The sequence below is a fragment of the Centrocercus urophasianus genome, unplaced genomic scaffold (genome assembly GCF_019232065.1).
Source record: "Centrocercus urophasianus isolate 14NV4802_14NV808 unplaced genomic scaffold, USGS_Curo_1.0 seq_11, whole genome shotgun sequence".
NCBI classification, from domain to species: Eukaryota; Metazoa; Chordata; class Aves; order Galliformes; family Phasianidae; genus Centrocercus; species Centrocercus urophasianus.
The window spans coordinates 47,276,234-47,299,659 of NW_024884253.1; the positions used below are offsets into that span (position 1 = coordinate 47,276,234).

The window sequence follows — 23,426 nt, forward strand, 5'->3', positions numbered from 1 at the left end:
AAAAACCAAGACTATTGCTCCCAGGAACCATCCCCCAAACAAGGGTCTACTGCCAGCAGCGGCACTGAGATGTCCTTGCCTGTCCACTCTAATCTCCTCATATTTTGCACATGCTTAGGCCGTATCTTAGCTGTGAGCATCCTTTCTAAGGACACTACCTTTTAAAGATACAATATCTTTAGACAGCATACATACTGTGCAGTATCATCAAAGTACAATCTCCTCAAGCCATGCTAAAATATAATGCTATCTCTGGAGAGAAGGCTTTGCAACCACCTCACCTCTCTCTGAGGTAATACAATGCTGTTTCTCAGCTGACAACATAAGGGACACCTGAGGGAAGATCAATATGGCTTCAGAGTCTACTTTTAAACTCCTGATGCAGTAGTGAGAACCTGGAAGGAAGTCTGCCGGGAAGCTGCGTGAGCACCTCTTCCACCTATGGCTGCCGCAGGACGCTAGCAGCACCAGAAAGCTGAGCCTACCTTCACCAAAGAGGGCAAGGACATACTCATCTCTAAATATAAAAGACAAGTGGGGAGAGAGGTCAGCCGAAGATCATAACATACCGTAACCTTTGCGTTACTCATCAGGCAAGAGGTAAGAAATGCAGTATGGGAAGTTACACAGTTCGCACTCCGGATTAAAGGCATGAAGAATGGCTGGTGGAAGGAAGACGTTATAGAGACTGAGGGCAAAGCTTCTGAAGCCTTGGGATATAATTTTTAATTATTATCTACAGATTATTCTCTCTCTATATACTATTTTTTCTTTTTAAATTAAGAAAATAAACATTTATTAACAAGTCACTGGGTCAAGCCTTGCCCTTGACTGAAGCCAAATCCATTGACTTCAGTGAGAGGGAGCCCCATGTAAACAATGAAGGGCAAATATGGCCCTTTATGTCCTGAAAAGTCTGCTTGTATCTATTTCTTTCAATCCTGCAAGGAGATACAGATTGAAGGGTGAATTATTCGTCAAGAACTTCTCTTGAATTATCAGGGGAGTGTCAATGAGATGTGGCAAAAGAGCAAGGAAAAGGAATAGAAAATTAATAATGCTTTGAAGAGAGAATTTAATCCATGTTTCGGAGTAAAAATGCCAGAAGAGAAGGGCTACAGGCCTTTACTTTCTAAGCAACCAAAAAATCCTTCATTAAGCCTCAGTGGAACTGTACACAACTACAGAAAACAGGAGAAACCAAATGCTTCTTTTCCTTTGAAACATCATTTACCCAAAGGTAAACAAGGTCATCCCTTTGGGTCCCCTGCATCTCCAACTGTCGGCACAGTGCAGTCTCAGCCTCTGAAGACAAAATGTGTCTACTGTGCAGATGCGTAAAACCTGTGGTGCCTTACAAATGCAACTCAAATTTTGAATATAAGAAACACTAGGTTCTTTTAGACACAGAACAATACAATTTTGGATGCATTTACCACTTTTATTTCACTATGCAGAAACATACATTCACCATGTGTTGTGATGCAGCTGACAGTGTAATGGACTCTATCCCTTCAGTGGGTATTATAGCTGAACACTAACAAGTTTTCAGTGGACGTTCTGTACAGGTTAAGGCTTGACTCTGAACTAGATAGTAAATGCTGACCAGATTCTCAAACAGATTTTTTCTTTTCCTCTGAGAACAAAAAGGGAAATCAATAGAAAACCGTCGTGGTTACTTTAGATTAATAACTTTCTAATGCTGCAAACTAAGTAAAATACAGATTTTTTTTTCCCAAAATAACTACATATAATTTACAAGGTTAGGATCTGTGAAGGGTGACCAGAAGCTGACTCTGAACAACGCTGACAAAAATTGTTAAAGTTAATAAGCTAAAATAATTACTACCTCATAAGGTATTCAGTCAGGTATACAAAGCACACTTTGTAAGCATTTAAATATTTTGATAAGAGTAAAGATTTGTCATTGTTTATCGGGCAGTAATAAAACAAGATGAAACAAATATAAGATTCAAGGTGTTTACTGAATAAACTGTGTTATTGGCACATCTAATGTGTGGTAAAACATTATACACAGTACCTATAGAGCTTCTAGCATTTTGGGGGTAATCTTCATTTACAATATCCGTAAACAAAAGGCTTGCCACCTAACAAATTTTAATCTGTTTAGACTTTCATAAACTGTGAAAGGCATGAACTGTTTATGTGTTACATGAGATCACTGTTTATATTGTTTATGAACGTGCAGGTATAGCTGAAAACTTAGATATTTTAAGAAAATTAAAAATGCTGCTTTTCTGTAATTTTATCGTTGCTTCATGCAATATAACTGCTGCTGATTCAGATTGCTTTCTAGGGGAAGAGATTTCTGCCAGTTTCTTTATTAACGGTCAAGATCAATTCTTCTGTACTGAAATTTTCCATACACAGATACAAGTCAGTCAGGTTGGAACTGAGACTCCATAGAGGCTCTTGTATTCCTATGGGTGAGCATGTCTGGATTCATATGCAATCTAGATTATTCCTGCAGGAGAGAGAATTGCGTTAATTATTTGCAACAACTGCTATCTTACAGAAGAGATTTAGTCCAACTGTTTGCACAAAAACAGTATCATCTCAGTATAAGCAACTTGGCCCAAATCCAAAGTCCAGCGATGCCAGTGGAAAGAATTAGTGACATCAATAGACTTTAACTGAGCCACTTTATGTTTTCTCTTCATCAATTAGCAAGAATCACAGCTACTCACTCCTCAGTGATTGGTTCCATTTTCCAAAATAAATAACAAAAGGTGCTGTGCATCATACTCTGTTAATTCCACCAAATGCTAGGGAACATATACGGTTTTAAGAATAAAATGCTGCTACAGATTTAAATAAAGTAGACAAGCAGCTTTTTTTTCTTTCTTCTGCATACAGCATTCAAAGCAATTTGCGCAACGGTGCCAGCATTAGCAGCTTTTACATAGCAGGTTAGTATGCATGACATATTTCTGCACATAGAGTAAATACAGGAATATTAAGATGTCTGTTTAGCCAACCACAACTGGAGAGCATGCCTTTACGGGAAAAAAAAAAAGAAAAAAAAGAAAAAAAAGCTTGACACAAGAAAGCTGCATCATCTTCTCATCCTGATAAACAATGCTGCTTTAAAACATAATGTGTCCTCTGAAATACAAGAAAGCCAAGACATCCAAATGCTGACACACTGAGCTCACTGGGTTTGAAACAAAAATCGAAAGCAGGTTAGGCCATATCTTTGCAAGCTTGGAATAAAGCTTAACTTGTAACATATCTGCACAGAACATTGAAAAAGCAGCTATAGGTTTTAACCTTGGCATTTTTTAAACAATGCATACCTTTAAGAACAACAGTTTGTTCTTAAATGACACAGAAGCAGACAACAGGTTTTTTTGACTTCAGGATTAGCATGGACAGTGAGAAATTTGCAGAGAGCCAACAAAAGCAAATGAGTAGTTTCTGTTTCTCCAGCTGGCACTATTTAAATGAAGACAGTCAGAGCTGAATGGGCTTTGCATTCAAATATCAAAACTGATAAACAGCGCAAATGCAAATTGCAAATGCCAGAGAGAGAAAGTGAAGTTAGAGGTGAATTATGGTAGGAAAACAACCTTTGCAACATGCCAGCCCAGTAAATGCCTATGAAAATCATCTAGTCTTCTTACCTGTGGTCAATCCTCCCCATCTTCTGGTGTGATTTCTGTCTCTTTATGTACCACTACTTTGGTCACTGACATGTCAGGGTGCTGCTCTTTGGCTTCTTTAATTGCCTGAGCCAGCGCCTATCCCAAGGAAACCACAGAAGGGCAAAAACAAAAAGGAGGTGGAACATGCATGATCAGTAGCAAGGTGGAGAGATTCATGAGATATTACACAATTTACAAATGAGGAAAATGATTAAAATATGAAATATACCATCACTGATTTAACTACTAGTTCAGTTTAATTTAAGGCATGTCAGTTTGAACAGTGTCTTTTAAACCAATGTTTAATAATGTTCTGTTTGGCAGTCTTCAAGGTAGCCTTGAACAGCTTAGAGATTTTACCTGATCATGATCAATATCTGCATCTCCTGTGATGACTATTCGTTTTTCGATTCTTGTCTCTGAGATGCCTCCTTTCACAGTCTAAATGAGATTGATAAATATATATCAGTAACTGGCTTTAAAGAGTGATGCAACCCATTTGGAGGATGATCACAAATCCAGATGTGGCTGAATTGAACAAACTCTAGACACACAGAGGGGATAACCCTGTACTGCAATTGGAGCTTGCTCTGAATGGGGGGTTGGACCTCTCCAGAGTTCCTTCCAACAAAGACGACATTGTGATTTTAACCAACATGTACACATCAAGGAAGATATTTGCAAGTGGTGGATCAAAAATGCTATTAGTGGTAAACTCATCCCATGAAAAGAAGAATGGACATACAAACAGCTCATATTAAAACCTACGTAAGTCTTACTGCAGGCTTCAGAAGAACAGAGAGGCTGTACAGCCCTTGCACAGCTCGTCTACTGAAGGGTGAATTGCAATGCAGAAAGATAAAACGCTACCTTCATCAAATACTAGTAAGAGAGTTGTCACTGTACAGTGTTTCTGCTGAGGGAGGTCCTGTTACTGAGTTGCTGCCTTGAAAGTGGAAGACCCAGCATAATTTGTCTGTTCAGCCATAAGCTTTCTGTCTGACTGCAGGCAAGCTCCTTACAGTACAACACAACAAAACAGCAACCACAGTATCTGAGCTGACTGAATGTCCCATTATGACTATATGATGCAGATTTATAACACCATTTCAACACTGTGCAGACCAAATAGCGCAGGACTCAAAAGCAGTATAGTCCTGTCAATACGCACTCATGCTGAGGAAAATTATTCCTTCCTTTTGAACCATTTGATGTCAACTTGGCTACATTGCTCCCTGTTTCAGAGAGTATTTGTTTCTAATTCAAATAGCTCTGCACAGCAGTGGAGACATACCTGAAGGGTTTATACTTTTCAGATCACTACTATTAAGTCCTTGGATGATCGGTTAATAAAGGTAGTATACCCAAAGACAGGTGAACGAAGACAGAAACCCAAAATAGATAGGATTTTGTCCGGAGATTATAAGCATGTGTCTATGTTTTAAAATAACAGAAGCTAAGAAAACACAGATCCTTCAGAAAAAAAAAAAAAGCTTCCCATTTCCAGAGGACTCACTTTGGTGATGTGTGTAGTGGTTGTAGTGCTGGTGGTTTCAGATGTGATAGTTTGTGCACTCATCAGCACACCAGGCTCTGAGTCAGCACCACTATCCACCTAGAGAACCAGAAAACAATCATCAAAAGCATACTCTTAGGCACAGGAAGACAAGAACTAAATTCCCTATTTTTATTTTTCTTCATAGAAATTTATTTAACAACAGGGTAACAACTGCTGTTAAGGTGATTATGTGTCGGTAATTCTCTCTGCATTAAGACTCTTCTTCTGGAAGGACAGATGAGAAACTGGGGCTTTGAAATGTAGTTTTATCAGTGTTCTTAAAAGGCCCTACATCAAGACACACCAGCCACCTACAGGTACACTGTACTTATGCACTTACTCCCCTTACTAGTATTCAATTCTTGAATAACAGTTCACACTAAGGAATACACTAAGATATGGATGAAGAAAGATGGCTCCTCAAGGCCACATTAATTAGATGTTGGCTTCTGTAGGATTTCTTACCTGTGAAGACTCATATGTAATGGTTTTTGTTTCTGTATGGACTACTGGCACTTCCTTTGTTGAAATTTCAAGGTTTTCCCCCCCAGTAGAAACACTACTGAAACTGATTGTTTCAGTCTTCACAACTGGTGACTGTGTGAACAACAACAAAAAAAGAGATTGGAAAATTTAGTAAAGATTCTGGATTTCTCAGAAAGGGTGTTTTTTTTGGGGGGGGGGGGCCGGGGTAGGAGGAGGGTGTTGCTTCTTTTTGCATAGGAAAAGAAGGGGTAGCAATAGAAAGTGGTCTACATTTTAAGAAAAAAAAAAAAGAGAAAAAAATCCCTTTGTTGTAATGGTACACACAGGTATATAGTAATATAGTGCTGGCAGTTTGACACTATTCTGGATTAAAAGAGAATGAGCTTCAGGAAAGATGTAAATATTACACATGTTCTGAGAATGACAAGAGAATAAATCCTATTCAGGCTTACTTTTCCATTCAGCTTTCAGAAAAAAAGGAGCAAAACAAGGTCTCCCTACCCTTCTACAAAATGCTTCTTGAAATTCTGCTAATGGGGCAAACATAATAAGCACAGATTGCTTAAGACATAGTACAATAATCTACAATTGTATCAAGCATGGAAAAAAAATTATTTTCTGTCTTTGAGGACATGCAAACTTTGCCAATCCTGATGGATTTTCCCAAAGAGAATGCCAGCTGAATCCTTGTTGCCCACTGCATAAAAAGCCAGCAAATGAGGCATTTCTCCACAGCATGAAAAGCGCTTTTAAGTAAAATATGCGTGGCATTTAGCCAAGGATGGAAACCAGCAACAAGCCTTGCAGGTGCCATGCAAGGAGGAAATAAGAGGAGAAACAAACTGCCTGCTGTAAAGACGCAATCATACAAGTCTTGTACTCTTTACTTTCCATGAGAGGAATTGACTTAGTCCACTACCGCGTACATTTACAACTCAGCACAAGAACTGATTTAATAATGAGTTACCTCAAAATGAGGTTTTCTTTCCAAAGAGTCTGAAAGGTGGACTGTTGTACTGTGCTCCTCCGCTTGCTCATGAGAAGTAGAAGCAGCAATGCCTTCCTGTTTCGTTACAGCTTTGTGAGCCTCTTTTTTTTCCTCTTTAGCCCCCTTAGTCACAGCAGAGCCCTCCTTCCCCTTTGCACTAGCAGATGCTGCCTGAGCCTGGGCATCTGCAAGTCCAGCCACTGTAGCAGGATCCCCACTCGCATGCACATTCATCCCACGTCTCTCCTCGATAACCACAGTCTCCTGTACAACCTTCGTCACTGCGTCCTGGTGTGGCTGAGCCTCTTGCTTCAATTCACTGGAAGTTATCTCCTGAGATGTCGTCGTGTCTATTCTCTGTAGGGAAAGAGGGAAAAAAAATATTCTCATGTTGAAAGCAGAAAACGCTACACAGAGCAGCTCCTCAGCTCAATGTACTGTGAACATAAATAAAAGTGGGGTATTACATTTTGCCAATTTATTTCTCTCGCTTTGATGGATTTTCACTCTAAGGACATAATCAGAAAAGTAGAAATGAAAAATAAAACAAGAATTATGATTTTAGAAGTGAAGAGAAATGTCAGTGTTTTTATCCTTGGTAGTTTTGTGCGAGTTTTATAAAGGCAAAATACAGCACCCTGTAAAATGACCAAAATAAAGTGAAATGAGATTAAAAAAAAAAAAAACACAACTCTTTTTTTTGTTGTTGTTTTTTCCCTTTTGGTGATGTTTCTGTTGTGGTCTGTTGTAACAAAGGACAAGGCACAGCAATGCCATGCGTTAGTCATACAGGCTCTGAGTTATGCATAAAAACAGGATACAGAAGCAAATCAAAAGTAATCATTGTGCAGTTATAACACCAAGGGATGGAATCAAACAGCCACCTGTGCCCAGCTATGGGAAGTAGTAGTAACCCCTCCTATGAACTCAGTTGGCTTTCTGGCGGACTCTATTAAACTGAAGATATCTGAGCCATCCAGGGTTTTTTCACCAGTGGACTGTTTAGTCTAAATAGACAAAGAAATGGAGAGTCATACACAGATGAAAGGTCGACCCACATGCACAGAAATACTAATTGACTGGAGGCAGAGACGGAGGAAAGGAAGAGAAGGTTGCGAGGCACAGAGAGGTTGGGAACAGATAAGGATGGGAAAATAAATTAGAGCAAATTCATACTGGCTGTAGTAAGCAATAATTACAAAGCATAGTTGTTAGCACTGGCGTTTTGCTCGTTCAAGCAAACCTTTTTACCCTTTGGTTAACAAGCAACAGCGGCAACACCACATGTAAGTAACGTGGATCTTTAAATAAACCGGAAACGTTGGAAGCCTTATATAATGCCTGCTTTACACTGTGGTACGGCTTCAAATCATGAGAAAAAAAATAAGCTGGGTTGGCTGCTGTCAACATAAAGCCAGGCAGCAGGAGAACTGAAAGGCAGGGTAGTGTGAGGGCATTGCCTAAAAGAAGTCATGCTTTAATCTTTAAACTGTGGCATGAAGTCAAAGCCCCTTGTTACCACTACTTTTGACGCAGACGACTCAGTAACATAGTGAGCAGTAGCAATGGTAAATGGTTGTTCTCTGGAGTATCTCCACTCAGACACGCTTTTATCTTTCCAGGCAAATGCCCCTGCTTTTGCAGCTTCACCATCAAGGTGCTTTTCTGCTTTGCCAAGCTGCAGGCTTCTCAGTAACTGCACATCTTGGTCCATCCTTAGCGTCTTTTTCAAGCTCTCCTCTTCAGGACTTTGCAACTGAGATTCGGCTTCCTTTATAGGTGTCAGTGAGTCAGACAGCTTTCTTTTTGTGCTCTGCACATCGGCCTTCTCCTCAGCGACAGGCTCTACAATCCCATACTTGGCCACTACTGGAATGATTTTCGCAGATTCTTGTCCTTCCTTCTCCTTTTTTTGCAAAACTTCTACAGAAGGCTGTACTGTTTTCTCTCCCTCTTTAGTTTTACTTGTCATGGTAACAATTTTCCCAGACACAGCATCATAGGACTTTCCTAAGGTGAACATTTTCTGCTTATTCTCATCTTTGGATTGTATTTCACTTTCCAAGTCCTCAAAGCCCAGAACAGTACTGGATTTTAGTACCTCAGGTGGAATGCCAGCTTTACTGCTCACAGTCACCACTTTGTACGTCACACTTTTTTTCGATTCACCATCAGCTACCTCAGAAGGTACTTTGTCTATAATAACCCAATCCTCAGTGCCCTATATTTGAGATATAAAAGCTATATTAGAATATCTGAAGGTTTATCTGTGTTTCAGGAGCACTAAAGTATGAAGTCTTTTAAGAAATCAATGCTGCCTCTTCGGAAAGCATAAAATAATTTTACCACTGAACTTCTTAGAGCAGTTATTAAACAAATAAACAGCATCACCTTAGGCGAAGTTAGATTTCTTGTAGGTTTCTTCCTGTTAGAGGCCCGTATAATGTGGACACAAAAAATTACATTTGCCACACTTTTCTGCAGTAATTTGAAGCAGAATAAAATGATCATCAGGATCATCCTGAGGTTAAAAATCATACATCGCCATGGTTCGTAATGCTACTTGAAAACAAGTTACAAAAATAGGGCAAATAAGCCCATTCAACTGGACCCCGTTTGCAACAACCACACTTTTGATGAGGTTTTAAAACAGTATGCATTCGTATGTAGCTGCAGTCTACACTGCAGTCTGCTTTTGTTAGAAAACATCAACCCCCTTCAGCATTATTTAAATATAATAGTACAACACAGGAAATGCCATACTACTAAGGATATTGAACTGAAGACAACGTCTTTTTTTCTCCTTATGCAAGTATACTACAATGATTTTCTCTGTCTACACAATCAGCATCCACTTATTTGACCATAAGACTGTAACTTCTGCATTTAACTAAGCAAATGTGGTTATTTAAAATCGAATGAATTAAAAATAACCTCTAGGGATGATGGGATACTTTTCTGGATAATGATTTGATGAGAAGTAACCAAAGTGTCAGCAGATTCTCCTTCCTGTAGCTTCTTCTCTATCACACTCGGCTAATAGAAAAACCAATAAGAACACAGAGTTCACCATCACTCAGTAATCTGAATTCACTTGACAGTATACAGGAAATTCATTCTAATGACACAAGTGCTCCATTCATCACAAAGTTCTCAGTGTAACTTACGCTGAAAATGCATGCACAACTGCAAACAACATCCACAAATAGCACTATGCAAGTAGAGCTGTAACTAGCAGAGAAATCAATCTGTATTAGATAGCCAGAAGCACTGGAGAGACCACATTCCTCTGAACCTGGCCCACAAAACATCTGTCTCTAAAATTAGGAAATAAGTATGAAAATAATAATTAAAAAAAAGTGGTCTGGAAAGGAAAAAAAGATAATAAACAACTGTCAGCCTATCTGATTGCATTTCAAGAAAGTATGATTAGTTTTTACCTGCATTTCAAGGAATGTAGTACCTCCTTTCTGCAATACTATGAGTTTTTCTGATTTTTCTCTTTCTTCTTTGGTCTAATGTCAGGGGAACAAATGGTTTCAGTAAATGGAGGGCATACAGTCCACTATACTATACAATAGCTTATCATATTTCTTTATAAAGTATTTACTGCATGATAAGTTAGACAACAGAACTAAAATAATTTTACAACTGAGGCCTCTCTCTGTTCACGACATCATATGGATGCAACGTAGACATAAGTATAAAGCCTGCATAACTGGAAAAAATAACAAATTGAGCAATACTTGGTTGTGGATGTGTGGCATTTATTTTGTCCTATGTCATTCACTTAAGTTTGTCTGGTGCCATCTGATGTGGCTTCCATCTATAGGCTAAGAACAGGGACCTGCGCCTCACTCTGGCTTTATTTCTTCCTTAAATTTCCAGCTTCCTCTTACAGAATGACATCAACATCCTCTTTGACTTTACCCTTGGTTTTTATTTTGTTAATACGACAGCTTTCATGTTCTGCAGCTATCTGGCCAACATTATAGTAGCCATTTAAAATTATTTCTCATAACTAAATAAAATGAAATAATTTCTTCCCATTATTGTGAGAACCAATTGGTGACCTGACAGGCTCAATCCGACCAAACACAAACATACCAAACACTCCAAGTGTGTGTTTTACTTTCCTCTCTGTTCTTCTTTTATTGTAGTAATCTTGAAGAGCTAGTTGTAACAGAACTAAATACACCTTTAAAGTGGCTATTTTGAGTGAGTGAAGTGTGTAGCATCTTTGCGGATGTTGAGCTACCACACAAGGAAGGTGTAAGTGCTTTGGATCCTGACTGCCTCTGCTGATTTTGACTATGCATGGCTGAAGATTTTCCTGACAAATTATTCTATCAGCAAGATGTGCAATCTGAAACAATCCTGCCTAGCACAGACAAAAAGGATGTCATATGTTACTAGAAGTCACCTCAGAGTTAGGCTCTGAGAACTCAAATCCACTCATATTTTTCACAGCAATTCATTTAGATGCATGTAAGATATAGTAACTGGACATTGCTTTTGAGCAAGTTACTTTCCTCCAGTAAGAATGCTACCAGATCAGGATATTTCTCGCCCTTTTTATTTCCAAATGAATGCTTAAGTTAGGATGTCTTTCCTCAGGGTAAAACCTACAAAACTGTAATGCTTTGCTACTGCTTGTGTGGTTTAATCAACATTTTGTTACTAAATTTGCAAAATAATTAAGACAACAAAGAAACTCAGGGGTTTATTTGCTTCACTCACACTCCTCTGATTTGGATTCACCTTTCCAGCCACTCACTTTTCACCAGGTCTTTACCTCTTTAATATGTTAGATGCATTCTGTTTATTAGACTTACGATTTTACTTTTAAGACAGAAAACCTGCATTTTCATCTACAAACATGTTTGTAAGATCTATTATGATTTCTGAACAAGACAGTAGGGGGAGGTGACTGCTCCCCTCTGCCTGTACTCATGAGCAGCAGTACTACACCTGGACCATTGCCTTCAGCTCCGGGACCCTGTCTCGCTCCAATTTATAGGCAAGCTTTGAGACACTGATGTTAACAGAATAATATCTTACAGGCCCACAGCACAAGAACAACATGAACCTATCAGAGAGAATTCACAGGAAGGCCATGAGGTTGATCAGCAGGATGGAGCACCTCCCCTGTGATGAAAGGCTGAGAGAAGTGGAGTCATTCAGCCTTGAGAAGAGAAGGCTCCAGGGAAACTTCACCGTGGCCTTCCACTACTTGAAAGGGGCCTACAGGAAAACTGGAGTGAGACTTTTTACAAGATCATGTAGTGATGGGCCAAGTTATAACGGCTTTAAACTAAATGAGGACAGATATAGTTTAAATATAAGGAAGGAAATATTTACTGAGAGGACAGTGAGGCACTGACACAGCTGCCCATGTAAGCTGTGGTGCCCCATCCCTGGAGGCGCTCAAGGCCAGGTTGGATGGGGCCCTGGGCAGCTGAGCTGCTGGGTGGCAGCCCTGCCCACTGCACGGGGTGAGACTGGGAGGGCTTTGAGGTCCCTTCCAACTCAAAGCATTCTGTGATTCTATGATCTATTGGTCCTAAAAAGCAAGCAGTAAACATAAAGATGATTCCTGTCAGACAGAAGCCAGATTAGCACAATGGAATAAAAAAATTACCTTCATGCAAACTACTCAAGCAAGTTTCTGTTTGCACTATTGGATTTAATCAAGACGTTCTCTGCTTGTTATAAACACTTCTGTATTTTAAGGCAACACTAATACTATATCGTTGCCTCTACATCTCAATATCTACCCATAACCTAAATAGAAGACTACTTTTTAGATGGTGTTAAATCCTCACAATCATTTTAGACTGCACAGTGAGCAAGATTTTGTTCCTGCATGAAAATGTGCATGCTTAGCAATCTACACTGACTCTTCAATGGGTAACCAGCAGACGGCAGCAACTATCAAAATCCTTACGGAAGTGGGCAAGCAGGTCCAATTATCATTATTTCTTCTTCATCCTTAGAGACTGACAAGAGTTCTGCCCTTTGGTCTGTATTTTCTTGTCAGGCCTGGTACTGTACCTCCGCCCATGTTGCAATGCCACTGCTCCCAAGCAGTCACCGTTATTTAAATTTTCCCTCAATCACTGTCATGTTTTGTTTCATGCATGGGCAAACTTCCTCAAGCTTACCGAACCTGTAAGGAAGCCTGCATTTTGCACCCTTACAGAGACCCAGTTCTGCTAGGTGGCTAGCAGTGAATTCTGCAGACTATCATTATACATATAAACATCAGCTATCCGCTTTTCCTTGTACCTTTGCTGGTAGACTCCTGAGAAAATAGAGCATCTGCAAGTATGGAGGGGCCTCAAATATCTTCTGAGAGCTACTCTAAGTAAAAATGAATACATAAATATATTATGAAGCCTTTCAGATCTTGCTGACCTCTTCAGGCACTAGTGGTTCAATCATAGGAGCCTCCTCCTGCCTTGCTGCAAGCCGAACGGGAGATGTGGAAAGCCTCTTCTCCCACTCATTAGACACAGCCGTTTCTGTGGAGGTTTCCAAGAAGGTTCGTTTCAGCTCGCTTATATTGGTCTGATGTTTCATCAGATCTTCCTGGGTTTTGTCTAGGTCCTAGGTAGTTTTAAAAGAATAGAGCAGTTTGTAATACATCCTAAGCCGACGAAATTTCAGAGCCAAAACACATAACTTGGTTAGTAAAGAGGAAAGTAAAATCTTGGGGAGCCGGGGAGCACATCACTAACACAACACTCTGTGAAAATGTGGCATTTTGAGAGGTAACAGCATAGCATATCTCATACAAGTGAGTATAAATATACTCTTAAGGAGTTTATCAGTATCACTACAATTTACACCTGATAAGGAGGCTTCAAACAAACATACATATGCGCGTGGAGGCACACACACATACGCACACGCATTTACATATTTATAGTACAAGTTAGAGGAGTCGTTGTAATCTGAGAAAAAAATATCTACTTAATTTACTAGCAGGTGGGAATACACAGCTCATGCATCATAGTGCAGATCCACAGTTTACCACTAAAACTAACACACATGTACGCACATGCACTGGTATATACCAATACCAACCTCTAACATAAGATTACTATGTTTGACATACACATTTTCACCCTGTATTCGCTTAATCAGACTATTCTGAAAGAAGTGAAAAAGAAAGGGAAAGGTAAGGGACACAGTATTGAAAGGATACAAAATGCTGTTTCTACACATTTCTTCACAGAGAACCAACAGTAACATGCTGGGAGATATGAACACCTCCAACAACAGTACTTTAGCAACATCTGGACCTTCCGCTTCTGTACCTGTGCCTTTAGATCTCCGTCCTCCTCTTGATCCGACTGCCAGCATGAGAAAGATTTGAAAAAACACCTTACCCATCCAATTACAGAAAGCTTTACAGATGTTGGTCAGTGAACTAGGTTCAGAGCACATTTTCTCTTTGTTAAGGACTTAAGGAGAATGCACAGACACAGTAGCTGACTGCAGTTTTTCTAATTCAGAGCAGGCCTCCTCTTTCCAAAGTTGTTAATTTTGTACAAATGAGTATTTAATATTTCCCTTTAAAATTTCCATGACCATTGTCTAACTTCCATCATTTAATTCTCCATTATCATTGGTGCACTCTACTTTTATAGGTCCTCTAGCTACGTATGGAGCAGAAGATGGACTTAATCAATGAGATCATTGCTGGTTTAAGACCAAATGGCAATAACAAATTCTTCAGAAATCTGTAATCCCAAAGCTTAAACATATGATGACATCTCCTGGGTCACAGAAGATGTTCTGTATAAATAAGACCAAGGGAAACATGTGCAACAACTTCTAAGGAATGAAACACATCTTATTTGCAAAAAGTGCTGTTTCCTGAACCTCAGTCCCATGCCGCATTAATATAAATTTACTTCATTTTAGTCTGCATATATTCTTTCAGCACCTATCTGCAGTGGAGATTTTAGATTGCAAATACACAATGTTCACTGCATCTCAATTTTTTCAAAAGCAATGCAAAATGGATCACGAACAGAGTCTATTTTTGAAGGATTTCATTTTCAGATGGTAAGTATACAAACTTCCTGAAAATTGGGCATCTATAAGAAAAACAGATTCATAAAATCCTCACCTCTAAAATAAAAATGGCACATAGGAAGATTATTGTGAATTTTTGCTAAATAAACTGAACATTTTAAACATAATGGCTTTGGGATTATGTTATGCTTTCTGTATGACTCAAAGCCTGAAGCTATGGAGTGCAAGTGATTCTTTAAAGCATTTTGTGCTCCTGACTGTACTCAACAGACGCTGTGTTGTTGCTCCATTTGGATTGTTAATGCTTGCGCCTCTATTTTGACTTAATTTTTTCATACAGTTCTAATTAGTGAAATAACCCACTGGAAAATCTTTATCTGTTGACTACTTTATAATTCAGTTCAAATCTATTCTATTTACAGCCAAAGCCAAATTGTCCTGACGCGTCATACACAGAACTCTTCCTTGACGATAATTTTAATGGTCTGAAATATTAATGAGATCTTACTGAAAAGCTACAGTAGTGTTTGCAGCAAGGCTCTGTCTTCTACCAGATGCCAGACCAAATTCAGCTCACGTTTGCAGCTGCAACCATATTAATTATGAAAGCATTATATCCACTTCACTAACGTCGCATAGGGCTGAATTTGCCTGCGTACCCTACATACTACACTGTGGATAAGAAGCTTATCAGCATCAAGAAAAACCCACTTTTTAATGTTCCACATCTGAAGACAATACGTGGATTGCAATCTATGCATTGTTGAAGATGACGTGAAATTAATTGCACTGAAGGTATTTCTAACCTGGAAATACCTTTTGTCATGGTTCTATGTACAAAAACAAAAACATAGAACCATGACACCTTTTCTCAGAAAACTTGAAAACTGTGCTGTAGCTCCTTCCCCCTGCTCCCTCTCTCCAACAGGCAGCAGATTTTAAGAGCAAAGAAACAAGCACCAAACACCATGACACGAACAACCAGGTAGCCAGTGTTTGCATGGGTGATGCTGCTATCATCCCTCTATCTGCACAAGGCAGCGTCGTCTCAGCAGCCTCCAGATAAAATACAGTAGTAAGAACGAATATGAAGGGTGCCCCAAGAACTCCGCTGGCCAAGGGAAGCTCTCGCACATGCAGAGTGGGGGCCCTACACTGCAGGAGGAGACATGCAATTCAGCATTCATGCCTGGGGTCAGGGAGAGATGAAACCAAAGGCTCTCCCCTTCAGTAACTGGGGGCCATTGGCTGTACAAACCTCGGTGGCAGTGGTCTCACCATCAGCTGCAGTATCCGTCTGCTCACTGTCAGTCTATTTTGTTAGACAAGTAACCGGGTTCCGAGAGGAAGGCAGGAATAAAGAATAAACCCATCTCATCAGTACACGCTGGCCACACAGGGAGCCATTAAATTCAACATCCCTGTGAACTGCATTAGCATTGCTTTTCAAACCACGCACAAGTCAAAGAAGCAAAATAAAGGTGCTATATTAGTAAACAGAACAGACTCAGAGGAAGACTCAAGGCATACTGTATACAGAATATGGCGTTACTGTAACAAATTTTTAAGCCAAACAAAACATTACTGGATAAGTCTTATTTGAATAGCAGATTTTTTTTTTTTTTTTTTTTTTTTTTTTTTCATAAGAAAGCCAGGTGGCTTTTAAAAATCTAAAAAAAAATAAAAATAAAAATAAAAATTAAATTAAAATTCTATTTTCTAAAGAAACTTTTCCTCCCAAAACGATTTTTTAAAAATGCTGTTTATCAAATTTTTGTTCTAGCCAATAGAGATTAATGTGGTGTTTGACCTTTTATCTGGAGGGGGAAAAGATTATTAAAAAGAAAAAAACTACTTGAACAGTCACCTGACTTTCAGCCCCTCATTTGTACAGAAAAGTTGTCTTGTCTCCACATTTACACACTATGAGGCTGTCTGCATTACCAAGGAGTAGAAATAACCATACCCCCTCCTGTCTAACGAGTAATGGTAGGGCTCAGATCCCACTTGGTTCCAGTAAACAGCAGCTGATATTGTTACCAACAGCAAAAAGAAACAAAACTATCATTAAAAAAACAAAAAACAAAAAAACAAAAAACCACACTTCTCATTCCATTTCAGAATATGAATAAAAGCAGGAGAAAAATAAAAAGTAACTCCCTCCCTCCTCCCCCCAACAACACTCACTAGGTACAAGTGATAAAAAGGAAACAAAGCACAGCATTGCTCACACTGGTCTGTCCCTGCTTTGCTCCTGTAGAACACTGACACCATGAAGAAAGTTTTAGAGGAGAGCTCATGTCAAGGCATAAATCAAGTCAAGTGCAGGTTATTACAGGCTGGGAAGATAGCCTGAGTGATTGCTTTTGATGTTATGTAAGCTTGCAGAAAACTATTAAGGAAAGAAAATACTCTCTAATGCCCCAGACTGGCACATACAAGTTGTTTTAGCATCAGTGGACGCTCTTATTTTGATTACTGACTTTCTGTGGTCTCTAGATGATCTACACATCTCATCCTCAGATCACATCAACATGAAATGGGAGAAATAGGCAACCTACTGAAAGACACGGATGCAGTATCACTTTTAACTTTGATTTTTTTATCTTCTGTCATTTTATGACAACTGCAGTGGTTCATAAAGACACTTTTTTGAATATGTTTTCATTGCCTTTTTCTTTACTATTCCTTTCTTCAAATAATTTGTAATTGTGTGACAGGCAGAAGAATAAGCAGATATTCTGAACTACTGGGTAAGTGCACAAATGCAAGATAGATGCAATTTTTCAAGCAATAACCACTCACTAGGCAGACCACTTTTGTTTTTAAATAAAACTATACTGCCAAAATAGCCTACTTAGCCAGGCAAGCTACTTTCACTAAAGTGTCACAAAAGGTTTGAAAATTGTTTCTTTATTAGCAAAGAACTTCACTTCTTTATAACATGGGTAGTTGTAAAAGTATGGCAGTATGAAAAAAAAAAAAAAAACCACAAAACCAATGCATTTTTACTCCTATTTCATAAAAAATAATTAAAAAAAAAAAAAAAAAGAGGAATTGATGAACCTAGGCATCTAAAAGGAAATAAAACATTTCTGTCAAGACACTTTTCGTCTAACACATATTGCATATTTAAGAACTTGAAGCTGGGAGCACTAGTTAAATATTAATAGCAATGTTAGCTAGGTACCAACGCAGAATGTAAAGAAATCTAGGAGGACTGTCTGACTGCACAGAGTTCCTCCAGACTCCCTGCATTGTTTAAGGGAGGACTGAGCTCAGCAAGGTATGAAACACTGAGTGCAGCTCTTCTAAGTGCCTTCTGCATCACTGTGTCCAATATTTTGTGAACTGGAAGCACATTTTTTGGGAAGAAGATTTTATTTCTTTCCCCATAGCAGCAATAAAAGCCTAAATAAGGCAAAAAACTCAGATTACTGTAATGCACATGTCTGCTAAAAAGCCAACCAACAGCCACGGAGCAGAAATTGGCATTATTGGGTCACTTGAAGTGAAGACGACTGCAGAGCAGGGAATGGTGAATTAATAGGCTCAGCAAGGCAGGTCTCCTCAGGAGCAAGAAGGGTTGGGCTCAAATCATATGGGCTGCAGTGCACCAACAACAGGCAGCTGCTGCTTGTGCTTGTGGGCATGTAAGGGACTGGAAGGGAAGAGAGCAGCTACCTCCTGAAATGCTGTGGCTGCACATCCTCTAGTTTGCGATCATAATTGCTGTGATTTGTTTTGCCAATGTAATGCAGACATGCCCAAGTTTAAAACATACTCACTGTCATGCAATGTTTTGAACAAGAAATGCCCCCCGGATTAGGCACAAGTCTGTGTTGTCTGCCAGAAAGCACTGCCACAGTAATCACCTTTACAAAAGAGCTACATTAAAAACTCTACTTTGTAACACTTCCAAAACTTCACTCAGTAAGAAGTGCTCATTTCTGAAAGAAGAGCAGACAAATGCATTATATAAATGCTGCCTCATTCTGGAGCTGGCACTGTATTAACACTGCTCTTGCTATTAGATTAATCCTAGCACAGAGCTAATGCAAATTGAGAAATAAACACCGTTTCAAAGTGAAGACACGAAATGAGACAGCAAAATTTGGGACACTTTTTATCAGAAATTGCACCTCATTACTTCTTAGTTAGGCATTACAGAGCCAAAAGCATTTAAAGACAATATTTTTGCAAGATAAACTGATGCAACTTTTGGCTTTCCACCAAAAGGAAATGAAATCCTGTACCAAGTAATAGAAAAACAAACAAACAAATGAAAAAAAAACATTGTGGAAGATTTCACAAACATTTAGATGCACAAGGTGTTTACTGGAGACAACCAGTGCAATGGCATAGACCAGTGGCCAATACAACTTTTTACAAATAGCCAGCTGGTCAGCAAGTATCTGATCTGGTGTTGTCACACACAAAGCAAAAACCATACTTGTGCATTTGAGGAGAAAGGGAAAGGGGGGAGAAAAGAGAAAAAATTACTTCATTATTGTATTCTGCCCACAAAGAGTATCTAGGCACCAGCAAAAATAACTCTGTTACTTAAACAAACAGATTCCTTTTCTTCTTTTGGATATATTACCATGTCCAGTGCTCTCAGAAGCACTGTCTGTTCTTCTTCTGCAGTTGGTTTATTATCTGTGATGATAACTGTGGTGACTTGAGCCAGTGATTGTGGAGGTGATAATTTAACACTGCAAAGTTAACATGACCCACGTGGCATGCTCTGGTAGCAGCTGCACAACAGCTGTTCCAGTGTGAACTCTCATTAATACACTGGATTTAAGTATGGGAAAACAATTTTACCTGAAGCAGAGAGTGGGCTGAGGCCTAAAATCCAGATCCAGGTTTCACTGGACCAGAAAACCCTTTCTAGGCTTGTGCTATGGCTAATGGCTTATTGCAAAAAGCTGAGCCTTCTTCAATTTCAAACACCCTGAACTTGGCGTGGACGCTCATTGACTAACTGTTTATATAAACATACATACATGTGCATGCATATATATGAGGGCTGCTCCAAAAGTAATGTCTCTTATTTCAAAGTGTTGGCCCATGAAGTCAGAGGCGGATGTTGGTGGTACGGCAGCAGAGGTTGAATTTTTCTGCCAGTACTTTATTACATTTTGATGTTGTATGACAGACGACAGCAGAGGGGCAGTCTGAAAGAATGGTGCCTGACATGGAAGTGCATATGAAGCAGAGGATTTTAATTCCTCCACAGGCAAAATTGGCACTCATTGACAGTCATAGATGCTTGCTGAACATTAATGGAGACCAAACAGTGGACATAAGCATAGTGAGGTGGTGGGTGGTGCGTTTCAGCAGTGGTGACAGATGTTGGGTCACCTCTGCTGGTACATATATTTACAAGCGGTGGCATGCAAGCTCTTGTTCATTTCTGGATAAAATGCACAGCTAATGGTGGTGGTTATGTTGAAAACCAGTGTTTTGTAGTGGAGAATTTGTTCTATCAAATAGTGTAATTGTACTCTTTGTATCTGTAGTCATTTCCATGGAAATAAATAGGAAGCATTACTTTTGGAGAGACTTACATACTTATGCATCAAATTGTACTTCCTTCCCTCTGTTTAGAATGCTACTCTAACACACCCTAGCATAAAGACACAGGGGAAAAAAAGCCAAACAGATCTTGGTGGGTCAGAGGCTTCAATGCTGACTGGTGACAATTTATTTAGCAAAGGTCACTTTGCATCAGCCATCACAGTTTGAACCAAGCCACTTACACACAGTGTTGTGCCTAACCCTGGGCCCCAAGCTGCACTCCCAACACAAGAAAAAAAATAAAATAAATGAAAAAAAAAAAGAAAAGAAAAGAAAAGAAAAGAAAAGAAAAGAAAAGAAAAGAAACAACCCCAAACCAAAAACACCCCATCCCTTCTAACATATCAGCACAGACAGAAATGAGGCTCTGAAAGTAGGACCACTATTGCAGCAATCTAACACTGGTTAGGACTGAAGCACTGAACACAAAAAAGAGTGTTCGATGCCGAGGTACACACCTCTTCCTCTGAACTGTCACTCAGGTCATTGGCAAGTGAGGCACTCAAGGAGGCCGCCTTGGGCTCCAGGTAGCAGAGGCACATAGCCAGAGGAAAGGAGAGAGTGAGGGCATATGGCACTGAGAAAGAGGCAGAGAGCAGAAAGAAAAAAATGAAGAGGAAGCAAGGCACGAGGGAGGGAGAGCGGATGGGAAGGTAATGCTGCACGCTGGCAGGCAGGAGGTTGGTTTCTGAGAGGTTAGGGAGCGACAGGTAGCCATCATCATCCAGGAGGGAAGGGAATGAGTCAGGAAGTTGCAAGGAGAAGGAAAAGAGTGTCCCGCCTTTGCCGGCTTTTTGCTTATAGCCGAAAGCCACGTCTTGCTCTGCGGAGCAAACTCTCCCTTTTCTGTCGGAGTCCGGCTCTGCCTCCCCGTGCTTTGAAGCACCCTCGTTGGGTGACTCACAGCCTAAGGGCTTTTTTCGAGCGCTCTCCTTGCATCTCCTGCGAAGCTTGGCTGAAGATGCATGGGGACCAGGCTGTGGGGATGGCGAGGAGTGGAGTGAGTCAGTGCCAAGAAAAGGTGGCTGGGGACAGAGAAAGAGCAGCAAACAAGGCGCAAAAGCAAAAGGACAAAAAGAAAACTGTCATTAGTTAATTTTCTTCCGTGATGATAAATAAGATATATATATATATATATATAAAATCATAAACAGCATCTTAACACTACAGCTTTTAACTGAGTTAAATTTTGCACGTTTCCATGCTGCACACTACACGTATGAGTGAATAATGGTTACAGCTTACAAAAGGCAACATCTCGATTCAGCATTTGTCTAGTCATTTGCAGTGCACAATTTAAATCAAAATCTTCACAGCTATGTGTGGAGGTGATGGTGCTGCCAATTTTCGCCCACTGCACAACTTTCTTCAAATCATAGGGAGCTTTCAAACATGAAGTACAACAAACAAACAGGGGCACATATTCCTAGTACCAACAGTGCTTGTGGTGCTGCCCTTACTCGAGTCGTGGGGAGACAGAATTGGAGCCATGTGATTCCCACCTATGCCAGGCACAGCACCACTGATAATTATTAAAATCCCTAAGATTTGAAATTCTGTGTGTCTAAATTAGTGTATTACAACATGTAAAAAAATGCTATATCCAAAAACTAACTCAAACATATTCTGCTTTTGGTGGCAGATAAACCTATAGGTCAGTATTAGTTTGATATCTACCCGAGCAGCCATTGTGGGCCCAAGTCCCACAGCCATGCACCCATCACACTGGCCCCATGCAAAGACATTTTCTCTGCAGTCAAAAAGTGAGTTTTCGTTCCTTATGAAGAAGCAATAATATACCCACTGCTTTTGTTACAAATTTTACTGCAATCAATAATGTCACCAACAAGCAGGATTTGCTATAATGCAGCACTTGCACGGCATTCAACCATTCTTTAAGATAACTCAAGGGCAAAAAGAGGAATGCAATTCAGGAGGGTACTTGCTTCTAGCTGACATACAACACACTTCCTAGCAGAGAGCCACAACTAATCTTCAATCACAGTCAACACCAAAACACCCCGGTGCCAACAACCTGTCTTGCTGCTGATGGAATTTTGGCATTTTGGCTGAAGTCAATTAGGTGCACTTAGGTGAAGTGACAAACTGGCTCACTGACCAAGCCAATTACCTGAGCTGCTCCACTGCTTGTCTTCTTGCTGAACTTACCAAAGACATCTCAACTGCACTCACTGCAAACTCCCAGGAGCAAAATGATTCAAAGACAAAATAACCTTTATCTGCACAAGCTGGTGAAAAATCTGAGCCAATAAGCTGGATCACAATTTTAGATACAGGTGGCATCAAGCTAGTTACTAAGCCTAACCTGCCCAACAGCAGGAATGGGATTTCAGCCCAATGTTTACATAGAGGCGTCAATTCCCTTCTTCCTAATATTTTGCTTCTCTCTCTTCCCTCATGGGGGAACAGGTTAAGTTTTTATTTTTTGGATAAATCTACCAGTTCCGGCAACTTAGATTCCAGAAATCAGCAACTAAAAACAAGCCTAACTTAAACAAATATCTTCTTTGTGAGCTTAATGCAGTAAACGCAAGCCAAAATCGAATGCTAATGGACTCATAGGACTTTATATGAGCAAAATACACAGAATTTCTTTCCATGCTGTAAAGACAAAAAAGCCAAAGTAAATTTCTTCTTTGCTAATGCAGACTATTCACTTATGGACATCTCTGCAGCATTAATATTTACAATAATGAGTAAAAAGTATGGATAAAGCAAAGAAAAAACATCCTAGTAGGAAAAGTGTGCATCAATGTATGTGTCCTTGAACAGGAATATGATTTCAATCATGTCCCGTGTTTCTTGAGACTGTTCTCTTCATAATGAATGACAAACTGTTGGCAGGTCCAATGTGAAGCAGGACTAAGATCACTATATAATTACAGGTCTGAAACTGTTAACAGGTGGTTTAAACAGAACCCACCTCCTGGGGATTAGAAGTCATTCATTTGTGTGTGTTTAAGAATTATCAAGATGTTTTCCTAAAAATAGCTCTGACTATTTCCAGCCATCTCCAAGGAACACGTGATCTTTGAAATACAGCTGAACCTCTCCACTGACCTAAATTAACTCTCAGAAC

The 23,426-nt window shown here is 39.6% G+C and overlaps 1 protein-coding gene across 10 annotated transcripts in view; it reads right to left on the bottom strand.

Annotated features, from left to right (window-relative positions):
* Positions 1-1,427: 1,427 nt before the first annotated feature.
* Positions 1,428-23,426, bottom strand: part of EPB41L3 (erythrocyte membrane protein band 4.1 like 3) — a 135,147-nt gene continuing 113,148 nt past the window's right edge. For 3 of the 10 annotated variants that reach the window (XM_042837913.1, XM_042837897.1, XM_042837890.1), the window contains exons 13-23: positions 13,115-13,306; positions 10,138-10,212; positions 9,632-9,733; positions 8,217-8,918; positions 7,582-7,704; positions 6,677-7,054; positions 5,689-5,820; positions 5,182-5,280; positions 4,026-4,106; positions 3,645-3,761; positions 1,428-2,485 (exon numbers count right to left, since the gene is read on the bottom strand). In XM_042837913.1, coding sequence (XP_042693847.1) covers positions 3,651-3,761; positions 4,026-4,106; positions 5,182-5,280; positions 5,689-5,820; positions 6,677-7,054; positions 7,582-7,704; positions 8,217-8,918; positions 9,632-9,733; positions 10,138-10,212; positions 13,115-13,306 — 1,995 coding nt within the window. In that variant the 3' untranslated portion in view covers positions 1,428-2,485; positions 3,645-3,650. Of the gene's footprint in view, positions 2,486-3,644; positions 3,762-4,025; positions 4,107-5,181; positions 5,281-5,688; positions 5,821-6,676; positions 7,055-7,581; positions 7,705-8,216; positions 8,919-9,631; positions 9,734-10,137; positions 10,213-13,114; positions 13,307-13,786; positions 13,853-14,019; positions 14,056-16,001; positions 16,056-20,784; positions 21,352-23,426 lie in introns of all 10 variants that reach the window. The other 7 variants (XM_042837962.1, XM_042837903.1, XM_042837921.1 and 4 more) reach the window with 7 other exon arrangements.